This window comes from Gambusia affinis, linkage group LG02 (assembly GCF_019740435.1).
Source record: "Gambusia affinis linkage group LG02, SWU_Gaff_1.0, whole genome shotgun sequence".
NCBI classification, from domain to species: domain Eukaryota; kingdom Metazoa; phylum Chordata; class Actinopteri; order Cyprinodontiformes; family Poeciliidae; genus Gambusia; species Gambusia affinis.
The window spans coordinates 15,784,198-15,797,917 of record NC_057869.1 but is presented as its reverse complement, the minus strand read 5'-3'; the positions used below and the strand labels follow the sequence as shown (position 1 = coordinate 15,797,917).

Sequence of the window (13,720 nt, the reverse complement as noted above, 5' to 3'; positions counted from 1 at the left end):
GCCAGTCTGACCGATATTAAGCCATTCCCACTGCCTACATTCCTGAGACGCTAAGATTTGTTTTCAGTTTTATAGATTCTGATGGTTTCAAGTCAGTGCTGACGGAAGTCATACAGCAGAAGTTTAATGATCCAACTCGTCTTTGGTTACACACAATCTGCTGAGGGATAATGTGCAAGCAAATCAGCAAAAAAAATAATAATAATAATAATTAAAAATTTTACTTTTGGCATGTCATAAGTTAGACCGTTTGTTTATCTACATCTATCATGAGTAAAATTCAATTAGATCAATGAAGCGCTGTTTGTGCAACCAGATGGTAAATCAAGTGATCAGTGAAGAGAAACGTCATTTACACCAAGGCAAAGGCTCAATGTTCGTCTTTAATAATAAAAAGCTGATATATATATTGGAGGGGAAACTGCAGACCCACATTGAGGATACTATCAGGAAGTAGAAGAAGATCTTTGAGGATCTTCTGAATCAACTCAGCATCTTCATCCTCCATGGAAGAGGAAGAAATTGGGGTCAGGAGTATTCGAGATGCTGAAAGCTCTTGACATGTTTGGTGCTGTCATGTTTGACAACACCTATGGAGTGGCAGACTCTCATGGTGGTCCCAGTTTCTAAGAAAATGAAATGAAAAGGGTTTTCAAGCCATGTGGGATCATATTTCTCAACTTCCTTGGGAAAGTTTATTTCAGGTTGTTGAAAAGGATCCAAGAGGAATCATGTAGCTACTCTCCTGGCCATGGAACAGTGGACTTGACCTTTACCCTTCTAGAGTTGCTGAACCAATCATGTGGCTTTGGTATCCAGTCATTTAGCTATGTTACCATTTTCTGTTCTGAAAATAATGTCTAACATTCTGATGTCATTTGATGCCTTGAAATTGGGTCCCTGTCTCTTTAAGAAGCTCCTGTTCTTTCCGTTTACAATCGTTGGACTGAGATAAGACTGTATTTTTCATATCAAAGCATTTGATGAAGCTTACAGCTGCATGTTAATGTTTTTACTTGGTCCAAACATGTAAGTGTAGATTGGGTTGTAGCCTCTGTACTGTGGAGAGTAAGATGTCAATGCAAATTCAGATCATGAAACTCATGAACTCTCACCTTTCCGCCCACCAGGGGCAGAATATGCATCTTCCCCGCCAGACTGTCTTTCACAGAGGCCACTATTAAACACGTGCCGCACAGAATAACCTGCCGCTCTGCCCACTTGTGCAGCTGCGTCTTGCCTTTTCGGACACTGAACACACCCTTCAACAAGGTCCGCTCCTGCTGGTCTGCATTCACTGGCCTCTCTGGAATGAAAAAAACCCACACAAAGGTTAATAAGGGCCTACAGGCATTTATCTAACACACAAGACTGCATAATTCTTAGAGTCAATTCAGTTTAAGAGAAACAGAAACATCTAATTACTGGCACGTGTTCAGGCTCTACAGAGATTAGATCCTTCCAGAAAATGAAGTCATATAGAAAGTCATGGATCAGTCATTTTCTGTCTGATATCACCTGTTTATTAGACGTCACAGTGTTCCAGGAAATGATGTTTCATCACTACATAGGATAGAAACGGCTTCTTTAATTTATCATACATCAATGAAACATGATTTTGCACAGTAAAAAACATGAAAAAAGTGTGTGGGGTGGATTGCTACCACCAAGTGCTAGATGTATGGATAAATGAATCGGCTTTTGTCACCTTTAAAGTCATTCTGCCCAGTTTATTTCTGTCAGTGTGCACAGTGGGTAGCCCAGTGGCCACCACTGCAGGAAACGTCTGACTGCAGAGCTGCTGTCTCTGCCAGCTTTCAAGAACACTCAGTTAAGAGACAAGCCAATTAAGCTCAAAGGAGAAAGAGCCCACCTCAGTCTCCTGTCCTCTGTTTTTAAATTCCCCTCAAACCAACTCATGCTTCCTCCCACTCAGATACTCTTCTTGAGAATCTGCTTACTCTAGCACATTTTGTTAAGCTCATTCTTTTTCTCTGTGTCCCTTTCACTTTGCAAGGGCATTCAAACACAGAGAAATATTCCTGCTGCTATTCCTCAGCAGACAACTGATCATAAACAAGTTAAGTGTGCTTGACAACAAACTGCTTAGCTGCAAATTTTTGTTTTTTTGAAAATTAGAGAATTAAGTTATTTTACTGGAATGAAGTTACATAAAAGAGAGCAGCTGTAGCTTCCTCGTTATTAGATATTAAAACATATATTAAATAACTTCACCCAGGCAAAATGGGTGCTCTTACTAACGAAACCAGAGGGTCTCTTCAATCTGGTGTTCGGATGTAAATAAAAGAAATGCATTGTATTATTTCTCCACCTCCGTGACATGTAGGCAATTTAACTCAAAACAAAAATAAACTGTAATGTGGAAAGTGTAAAAAATAAAAAGTCTAGTCAGAGAAATGCTAAGAGGATCCAAAGGCCCAGTTCAGTTTAAAAAAATCTGTGTTAAATATGAATCACACTATTGAACAGTCCTGAAACTAGCAAGAAATCTTTGAATTATTATCAATACTAGCCTCATTTGATTTCGTCCTTGTTTGAAATAACAATATTGTAGTGAATCTATAGATTAAAAACAAATAGCCTGGGGTTACGTGTGATATTCATATCTGGAAAATTTACTTTCTTTTTTCTGTTTCTCTATTAAAAGGTACAGTCTGCTTTGACTAGTGAGGAAACAGCAGAGAGAAATATTTGCTTATTCACATATTTTCTGAAATGTATCAAACTACCTATTGCAGGCATTATCCAATCGTATTTAATGGTGATGAGGAGAATTGAAGGATCCATAGGTGGAGTCTTCATTGGGTGTAAAGAATTTCTTCTTGTAGATATTACATCTTTTAACTTTGCACATACTTTCTACGCAAATAACATAAAGTAAAACAATAAAATAAACCATAAGGAAGTGCATAAATGTGGGGTGGGTAATTTTTTTTTAACAAATAAAAAGTCAAAAAAGAAATGGTGTATAAACATCTGGTCCCTTTTACTCCTAAACAAAAGCAAGAACAACAAAAGCCCTTTAAAAGTCACTTAGTAAACAGAATCTATCTGGGAGTGTAGCAAGAAGAAATTTATTACAAAAGGAAAACCCATAAGTCCTGTTTGCAGTTTCTCATAAGCCATGTAGAAGAAGGCAGTGTGGTCAGATGAGACCAAACTTTGTCTTTTTATTTTACATGCAAGTTGCAATGTGTGCAGGAAAAGTAACACTGCACATCCTCCTGAATGCAGCATCTCCTCGACAAAACATGCTGGTGCCTGCATTATGCTGTGGGGATCCTTTTGTCCAGCAGGAAAGGGAAGCTTATCATGGAAAGAATCACCTAAAATGAAAGTTCAGACCTAAATGAAGACCTGGTTAAAAATTGATGTTCACAGTCACTTTTTCTTCCATTCTGACTGAGCTTGAGCTATTTTACAAGCAAGAACTAACAAAACTTTGTGTCTCTGGAAAGCTGGAAGAGGCAAACCAAAACGATTGCAACTACAGGAGCATTGAAAGGCGGTTCTACAGAGTATCAACTTAAAAAGGTTCAATACAAATGTAATGCACACTTTTGACATTTTTATTTGGGGGGAAAAAAATGAGTGCATAAATTCCTGTTAATTTACCATCATTCCAACTGTGATTGGATCTGAAAGCATTACAGTAATAAATACTTCTGCAAGTAAATAAACCATCTATGCTCTACAACTACCTGTGTGAAAACCAGAGTCCCATTTACGCAACACCAACGCAAAAGCCCCAGCCTTCGGGAACCAACTTTTAAAGCAAACACACATGCAATCCCTCACTGTCGGCAGGGTTATTAGTTGCCAGGGAAACATGCTGCTCACAAAACCAAAGTCCAATCTGAGTTGGTAAATCTCCATACTGTCCCCTGCAACCTCTCGCAGCTCTGCAGAGAGCCAGCCAAATCCATTACATCCAGCTGATGACAAATCGTGTTGACCATTCCCAGCAGCTCCACGGGGGCTTGGTGACACGGTCAGAGCATGTTGTGTAACACAGTTTCCTCAAGACGCCGCGATGCTTCCACTAAGCTAATGATCAACTGGGGTCAAACGTCGTTTAAATGGAGGCTGCTAAAAAAAACCCAGGGACGGGGAGGCGAGAAACCAATCAGTCGAATGTGAGACTTCTTATCTCTTCACTCAAGTGTGTCTGTGGCCTTCATGAGACATTTCTGGGACATCTTGCTTCATGTGACACAGCAGACTAGACATAAGGCCGCAGAGGGGTGAATTCTGATCACTAGAGAGAAAAAACCCCCAGGAAAACAGACGCAAAGAGAGTGGAAGTAGGTGAGGAAAGAAAGACCTGAGGGTGATAAGAAAAAGTAAACTGAGATTTGAGGACCCGAATCCGCAATTGATCCCTAAAACTAATTATTTTTCTGTGCTTTCGTAAAATCGTTATGAACTGACATAATGTTGCATGACTTACGTTTTAAATAGATTCCTATTTTGGAACAAAGCAAGATGTTAAGTGATTCCAGCAATGCAAATATAGCATTATATACAAACTGCAGGATGCATCGACATGAGATAATAAACCATTTTTTTGTGCATTTTTAGGAGAACAGCTAAATAACAGGGTGGATGATTTGGAGAGCAGAGAGAAATGTTGCCGTCTCTGAGTTTGCTTTTTTAATCCTGCAGTGTTTTTACCTATGCAATTACTCTCCACAGCTGGGATTTTGCAAACCAAAACAAAAATAGTTTTTTAATGTGAGCTTGCATTTTCTCTGCCTCTTTCTGTTAACAACTTGAGGGGAGATGGGTACTTTGATCAACACTATTAAAATATTTTTGATAACATTGTAGGCTACAACTGGATTACTGCTTTAAAATATTCCTGCCACTAATAATTTTTGAAACTGTGAAGGTTGAATAAAAGCAGTAAAACTAAAGTGATAGCACGTAGAGAATTTCTAAAGATATGGTTTTGATGGACATTTAACTCATAAAACATTTCATGTTAAACATATACAATGTACATAAAAAGAGCATAATCGTTAAAATGTCAGGATGTGGTGATGAAATAAATGTCACCATAAAAACAATTTTTTTAAAAAGTAATCCACCTTTAATGTGAAATGTACATATATCCTGAACAACTCAACTGGAAAGCAAACAAATCTGGTTGCAGTAAACTAATACTTTGTTGATTCATTTTCAGCATTTAGTCTTCTTTGGTGGGAGTCTATCGACACCCCAATATTTGTTCACTCTACCTGCAAAAATATTGTCCAAATCTCAGATTGTATAGACATATCTATCTTTCATGTTACCTCACAGACGTTCTGTCAGATTTACCTTTGAACTCTGGCTTGGCCTACAAAATAAAATATTAAATTTAGCCATACTTTCACGGATTTGGATGAATGTTCCTAAAAAAATTCCATCTCTCATCCACCTTTATTTTAAAAAAAGTAAGTCTAAAAGCTATCCATAGCATCACATATCCACTACCATGATTCACTGAGTACATGGTGTTTTTGGTGACTGACTGCTATTTTTGTGAAGAAAAAGAAAAAACACCTTCTGGATCTGAGCCCATAAAGATCAATTTTGTTTCATTTGGCAGTAATAAATTCTCCAAACAGATTTGGGGAGATTTTATTAAGGTGTTAATGTTTTCTTTGGAAGAAAATAATTTTCTCTTTCAGCCATACAATATGAGCCAGAAATTCCTGCAGCTACTTTGGCAGCTTCCCTGAACAGTCGCCATCTTGTCTGGATTGGTTTTAGAGAGATATCATCTTAGATTAAGGTAGAAAAGACCTTCACATTCTAGATACTGCACACATAATGGTGTGGAATTGTTTTGCAGCCTTCTCCACAAGGATAGCTTTCAAAAACGAGATCCACTTGATCACTGTGACGTTTCAAATCTTCACAGTTTCAAACGCCGTTTGAACACTGAGCAGCCATTAGATCCTCTTACAGCTGCCACACAAAAGTGTTCAGACCTGTTGAAATTCTCCCATTTCAACATTTCCTCATTTGTAGCTTTAGGTAAAAGCTGCAAAGGAGAAAATGTAAGAAAAACTGTTTATTTTATTTTCTTTTACACTTTCCCAAGAGCAGGTTATTTTTGTTTTTAGTTAAATTGTCACAGAGGTGAAGAAATACTGCAATGCTTTTCTTTTATTTACATGTGTTACATCAGAAAAACCTGGCATCTTAACAGGACTGTGTAGGCCTTTTAGGTCCCCTGTTAAACACCCTCACAATGAACACAAAGAAACATAAATGAGAGCCCAAAATATGAAACTGGTGTGTTTGTTTTCTACTTTAGAATCAAATGGGAGAATAGGAATGGCTTCTTCTCTTTTATGAAGCTGGTTAAGGCTGCAGTACTTGGAAAGAAGGACTTCCATAGTTTCCAAGCTCATTTTTTATTCCTATATTGGATTACTTCAAGCCATTTCTCAAGCACTTAGATGAATACAATACTCTCTGTTTCCCAGAGCCTTTTTGTCTTACTCAAGATTGCATTAGCATGCAGTAGGGGGTCGGTGGAGGTGGAAACAGTCTGATTTGACTCAGAACAGAAAGCTCTTTTCGACAGCAAACACTGATTCTACCCACAGCACAGATGCCTCTTGTTGGCGGGTTTCAAACACCTATATTTAAAAGATAAACAAATAGATACATTTTCTGTGTAAAAAAAAAAAAAGAAGAAAAATCTAACTCCTGGCATGCCGGCCTCATGAGGAACAGTTGCTTACTGCATTTGAATACAGATGACATGAAAACAGGGCATTTGTATGGGGGCTTCTTAGCAGCAGCAATAAAACGTGCCACCTGAAAGCTGCGCATCGGTACCGAATGAAAACCTGACAGTGGGTCTAAAAGGGGTAAGAGGAAATCCTTGGGAGAAACGAACTTGATCGCAGAGACAGAACATTATGAGGAGCTGGCAGGAAACCACAGAGAGCCTGTTCTCTGCACAGCTCTGTTGCCCAGGGCAATACTGCGGGAGATCAGATCTGAACAGAATTAAATTTTTACCTCAACTCTTACAATGCCTCTTGTGTTTTTGCCACTAAAACTTACTCCTTTAAATATTAGCATGAAGAAGAAGAAGGGGCAACATGGGAGTTATTAGTCACTTTGAGGACATGATTTCTGGATATTGTGATCCAACAGTTGGAAAGAGAGTCACAAGCACAAACCTTTCACTGCGCAGGACATCAAAAAGCTTAACAAGTCAACACCTCTCAGTTTAATAAAGCATAAAGTGATCTCACTCTATTTTCTGATGATGCACTTCCCTCCGGCCCAACCCTGACAGAAGACCTCATGATCTCCACACAGCCGCTTTCCGTCTATGACCTCAAAAGATCTGAGACATCACCAAGCCAGAGGTGGAATATGGCCCGGGGGGGACCAGCGCCAGAACCTACAGCCGACTTCATCAGATCCACAGCTGCATGAGCTGACAAACAGGACCACCGGAACTCCGGCTGTTTTCACTAGGAGTGTCCTCATTAAGTCACAGCCCTGAAATGTTTACTCCTGCGTTTGTTTGTTTTAATTTCATCTGTGCACCACAGCATAAGGGTGTGTGTGTGGGGGTGTGTGGGTGTGTGTCAGAGAGCATTCCTGGATAAATAGGATATAACGGCGAAACTTCACAGGTCACCTGCTGCTCTGAACTTTGAAGCACAGCAGCTGTAGAAAATAAGGGCAGAAAAATGATGTACTTACAAATTAAACAGGAGACATGTGTGCACCGATGCGTATTATGACCAGAAAGCAGATAGATGGATGTTGTCTGGTGAAAAGAGGATGATCTGATCGATTTTTAGATGAAGATCTTAACAAACAGTGTTTTAACAACGAGCAGACATCATCTCCTCTTAAGTTGCCATACAAAAGTGTTCAGACTCGTTGAAATTCTCCCATTTCGTCACATTGCAGCAGTGAACTAAGATGTAATATACAGAGATTTTGTTGGCATAGCCAACAAAAAGCTTAATTCTGAGACAGAAGGGAGGTGATACTTGCTTTACAACTTTTAGTTGTGAACTTTAAAAACTTACAAAGTCTTACTGAGCCCAGCAAAAAAATAAAATAAAAACAAAACAAAAATACAGAAATAGATCCAAACAAGAATGTGTGAAATAATCAAAATTTTAAGTTGTGGCTCTGCTACATAACTAATTATGCATCACTTTGTGTTGTATCAAATAAAATTCATATAAGGTCAACTAAATGTAGGTGTGTGAATACTTTTCCAGGACACGGTAACTAACCTCCACAAAGCAAATACGTTTTCAGGTAACTATTCCCAAATTCAAATGGACAAAACGAGCTGAGATCTGGAAAACGATGTAAACTTTTACATCAAATCAAAACTTGTTCCACTGAAAAGTCACATCTGGACAAATACAAACGTCATTTCAGAGAAAATTATCCTAGCATCTTTGTACAAAATTCATAATCAGAAGTGTCACTACGCAGATCCTAAATAAACCTGATGCTTCACTTCCCCCACGGGAAAACGTGAATAAATAAATATCCAACACAGCTTCATAAACTAGACACTTTAAATTGCAGAATGAGTAGAAATATATTAGTATCTCAAATTAGATTGTTTTCTGAAAGGTGTTGTCCTTAGAGACGGGTGAAAGTCTTTATTCTTTATTTTACAATCCGATAAATAGCACAACATGAAACCTATTTGGATCACTATATGAACAGAACTTGTTCATCTTATGCTGCATCTGCTGATGCTATGAAGTTATTCAAAAGAAAGACGATACAATCAGAGCTTGAAAGCTGGTAAGAATTCACAAATATGCATTTTCAAACAATTATTTTCTGAAACACATCCTGTACACTGTGTACAGCTATGAATATGAGTGAGGACAGACTGTTAGTATTTATCATAAGTACAGTAAACTACAAACTCTATAGAACTATTTCTTAATCAGTTCACAGACACAAAAAGGAAGTTTTTCCCTCCACCTCAGCTGGGCATTAAGGGTCTGAATTGCATCCCATGCCTGGACCTTGAAGCGTTTTCCCATGAGATAACAAATAAAGACAGGAAGTCTCCAAGGGGCCCTGGCTTAACTTGGACCAATGTGGTTCCATAGTAGCCAAATTAGGCTAGTTCTCATGTTGGCAAGAGGGAAAAGAACAGGAAGCTGCTGGACACGTGGGTGCCAAGACGGACTGGCACAGTGAACTAAATCAGTTCAAGAGAAAATGCTGAAAGAATAATCTTTGGGATTGATTTAATAGAAACTTTTATTCTCTATTTACTAATAGTATGGGGGCCTAGTATGCTTCATTGAATAGTTTAGAGTGGGTCTATGGGCTAAACAAAACAGATTCAATACATTGTTTTTGCACAAAATCATTCTTGGATAATAAGATTTCTGCCTATTTTGAGCTCCTTTCAGAACCAGCTGTTTTAGTGCTTATTGTCACTTTAAAGCCAAATGAACTGCCGCTAACTCTACATTTACACTCGCATCTGAAAATGGCTCCAAACAGATGCGCAGTTATACAACCGCACATCTTTGACCCTGAATCAGACCCAAAAGCAGACGTAGAGCCTCCTGCACAACCAACAAGAATTCAGCAAGTGGTTTCTGAATAGTAAGTCAATAAGAATACACTTATCATTTCCAGCAGCCATTGTACAGTGCATACAGCGGTAAAACCAGCTGACCAAATGTGCTGGTGCTACACTTGTGTTGCTAGGTGATATCCAGTGTGTGGCTGGGGTTGCTAGGTAGGGGACTGGCCTCAATTGGGGTTGCTAGGTAACGCCTCAGTGCCCATCGATTGTGACTTAACAATCAAAGAACATTAATTCATTGGCAAAAAAAAAAGCTGGGTGGTTTTTAAAGTGCTTATAGGCTATTTTTAAAAGCAGTTGAGACCCAAATGGAAATACCAAAATGTTGAATTTTCTAATCATTTTGTGAAAAACCCTTTGCATTCTCTTTTTGTTTTAATTGGCGGCTGCAGTGAAAGTTGGTGATTTTCAACTATTTGGTCTAATTTCATAATTTACTTCAATTAAAACACAGATAAAGAACTAACAAATTAGAAATGTACTCAAGGGCTGGAAATAAGCTTATTTAATTGATTCAATATGCATCAAAATAGCACATTAATTGTCTGTATAAGCCAGAAAACTCTGCAGAAGCACAAACAATGATTAACCATCTATTGGAGCTACGACAGATTTATGGTAGTAAAGTCAAGTAAAGTTCAAGTAAGCAGTAATGTTAATATTGGAATGAATGATGGTCGGCCAACAAGCCTCGTGCCATGTGTTTGTTTCATGCTTCAATATTTACAGCATTAAAGACAGTATTAAGCTGCTATTAAAAGTTTACTTCAGTGTGGCTCACATATATTTACATTTTGAATGTTTAACCCACTCCCGAATGTTTTCAGCATGTTTCAAACCAGTTTTACAAATAATAATTTTTAAAAAAGACCACATCTTAAAGCAGGCAGTAGGAAATGAACAAAAAGTCGTCTTTCTGGCAGAGAACTCACCGCTGTAGAAACGGATCATGCAGCTGAGATCAGAGTTGGCCGCTTCATGCTGCACTCGCACCGGGTCTGCGTAACCCATTGACGTCAGGTAATCGTAGACCATCTGGAGGGGACGCTCGCTGGGGTCCAGCCTCCTGCAGGATCGATAGCATCCAGGTTTGGTGTGACAACAAGGACAACCAGCGATGGAGTGAAATATACATCTAGAGGAGGACCTGACCACAGATTTGAATAAAAACTCATAAGAAGCAATGATCTTTCAGGGTTGTGGAGCCACCAAGAAATGCTCGGAGAAATCCTTTGCCCCGTGGAAAGCTGAATTGCCTGGAAGAGCAATGCAACCAGAGTTGACCATAAATCCCTGAAGAAAACTCAAACAATAAGAACATTGTTTAATTTAGGGGTTTCAAAAGTAGGAATTCATTTTTCGTCTTTCATTATTACATGATGATGTATAAATGTTACATCTTTTTGGAATGACTCCTGTCCATTTGGTATAAACATATTTATTCCTTGGTATACTTCAGGGATGCACAGTATTCATATCTCTAGAACTTTATCACATTTTGTCAAATTCAAAACACAAGCTTTAGTGCAGCTAATCAAGACTTATAGTGACAGACAAACTCAAAATATGGCATTACAGAGAAGTGGAAGGAAAATATACATGGTCTGAAAAAATGGTTTTGCAAAACAGCTGAATGTTTCTGTATTTAGCTCTAACTACTCTGACCAGCTTCCCTGTTAAAAAAAAAAAAAGCATCCCCATCACCGTGGGACATCAGTGTGATGTCACTTTTAGATTTGAGCCACGCACAGAGTTTGACTCGAGGAAAATGACATTCGATCAGAGTGCCTACTTCCAAATATTTGCAGCGTCTCCAAACTGCAAACAGGACTTCCTTCTTCTCTCCATTCATACCCAAAGTCCAGATATGCAGAATCCACACCTGACAGACATCATGTTTTTAGATACTGATACCAGAGTTTCAATTGGCCTTTTGGCTACTTCAGTGATTCATGCTCTCTTTTCTCTTCCAGTTATGTAGGCGGCCATATCTTCGCTATATGCTTCCCATTTCCAGATGATGAATTGAACAGCTCTTGGCACACTGTTTTACAACGGTTAGGGTTCCTGTTATGTCTGCATAACAGAAAGGTATGTTGGCGCTTTCTTTGAATCCTTACAGTTTTTCCAACTCCTTGGATTTTTTTTTCCCCAGGCCTCTAACTGCTCATCTTATCAGTGGTGAGCTCATAAAATCATAACTCTGCCAAGTTTTTTTCAATATCTGACTGGATGAGCTTCAAGAGCAAACTAAGTTCATATTTACATTGAACGGTAAAGTGATTTAAAAGGCCCCTGATATCAAACTGCATTCTCCTCCAGGGAACAACCATTTAAAACCATGTTTGGGTCTGGGAGTCTCTTTCAGGACGTTTCCAAAGGATGACTGTAGCTGGGAGGAAACTCCAGGAATACCCACATCGTGTTGGAGGGATTACATGCCCAGTCTGTCCTGAAAAAGCAATTAATGGATCCCTGAGGAGGCGTGAGCTGCTGGGAAAACAGAACCCTGGACCGGTTCAGTAACCCTCTTGGAATGGGATACCCACCAGGACAGGGATAGACGGTCCAAAAATGGAAAGCACAGATCGACACGATTCAGCCTTTATCTTATTAGGTTTTGGGGTAAAAGCAGAATTGCCAACATAAAATATCATTATAAAGGATCAAAGCAGCACATTATCACACACTGTTAAAGGAAATCAAAGGCAAAGAAGAAAAGCTCCTCTTTCAAAGGAAAATAATCTACAAGTAGTTTAAAAACTTTTGGGTTTAAAGTCAAATATCTTATAGGTTTAAGAGACCAATATATTCTTTTTGTGATCCAAAGTATTTACATTTGACTAACATTTTTCGCCTCCTTAGCAAAATATTCTTTAGTTGCCATAAAGACATCCACTTCTTAGTCTCTCCTGGTCAGCTCTTTCCATTCGCCTCCAGTTTCACTCCTGGTATTGTCTTGTAGATTGCAAAACTTCAAACTGTGACTAACTAACCTACTAAACCGTGAAATTTTTAAAGAGAAATGGTCATACATCTCTCTTTCTCTCTTTGAATGAGTCAACCTAGGAAAGTTTAGCTTTATTGTCAAAATGAGGCTTTACAAAGTACAGTTGAAGCCTCACAAGCTTTAGCACCGGTGATCTAAAACAACACCCCAATCTTTAACATCGTTCATTTTCTCTACAAGCTAAATGTACAGAAATTAGTGGGGGCACGGCGTTAAACTTTTAAGTGTGAATTTGATTCATTTTATTAAAGTCCATTCTACACATATTTAGTCGGTATGCTAATAACTGTAGAGAGCATTGCATAAAAATAGTTTTGTTGTTACCGCACAATGACAGCCAAACGTTTCACTGACAGTCCATGAGTAAACTGAGTGAACCGTCACACTCGCACTAGATAACGCCCTGAGATTTAAGCTAAAGCCGAGCGTTTATTTTCTACAATATCATATTCCCACATTGGGTTTTCCCAGAAAGAGCAAAAGAACAAATTCCATCCTGGTCACGGATCAGTGAGCCAGACAGTCAGAGGGTCATTTGCTGTTTTTCGGAGGGCCTCCTGTGGATCTGAGGGGGAGGGTGGGTGTTGCACCTTGAGGGTAAAATTGGTGAGGTGCTGTGGGAGTTTGGGATCAAACGGTATGTTTTCACTTGGGCTAGTTCACTGTGACATTCTGCTCTAACTATAAAAATGATGAATGTCTGTTTAGCTAAAGATTCTTCTGCATGGCCTACATCTTAATGCAAGTCAATACACTTATAGCTGCTGTGTCTCTAATGGAAGAGACGCCCTTCCTTCACAGGCGATAACATCTCACGTTTCACTTCCAGTTCTGCTGCGCAGCTAAGATGCGAGGCATTTCTGATCCTCCAGAAATGTTTTTTCTTTCTCTTATACATGACTTCACATCGGACTGAGGTTGGTTCTTTTAGAGCGCGTGAGGATTTTGTCTGGAGCAGATCCACAGAAGACGTTTCAGCAGGACTGCAGCTGCTCGATCTTGATGTCAGCAAAGTAATTGCTGTTGTTTAATTCAGATTTTGAGGACATCGCCAAGAGAAAGACCCACCCTACAACATCAGC

The 13,720-nt window shown here is 39.0% G+C and overlaps 1 protein-coding gene across 3 annotated transcripts in view; it reads right to left on the bottom strand.

The window, feature by feature from the left end:
- Nucleotides 1–13,720, bottom strand: part of phlpp2 (PH domain and leucine rich repeat protein phosphatase 2) — a 40,786-nt gene that overhangs the window by 23,570 nt on the left and 3,496 nt on the right. For all 3 annotated transcript variants that reach the window (XM_044138891.1, XM_044138904.1, XM_044138895.1), the window contains exons 3-4: nt 10,561–10,694; nt 1,116–1,306 (exon numbers count right to left, since the gene is read on the bottom strand). In XM_044138891.1, coding sequence (XP_043994826.1) covers nt 1,116–1,306; nt 10,561–10,694 — 325 coding nt within the window. The remainder of the gene's footprint in view (nt 1–1,115; nt 1,307–10,560; nt 10,695–13,720) is intronic.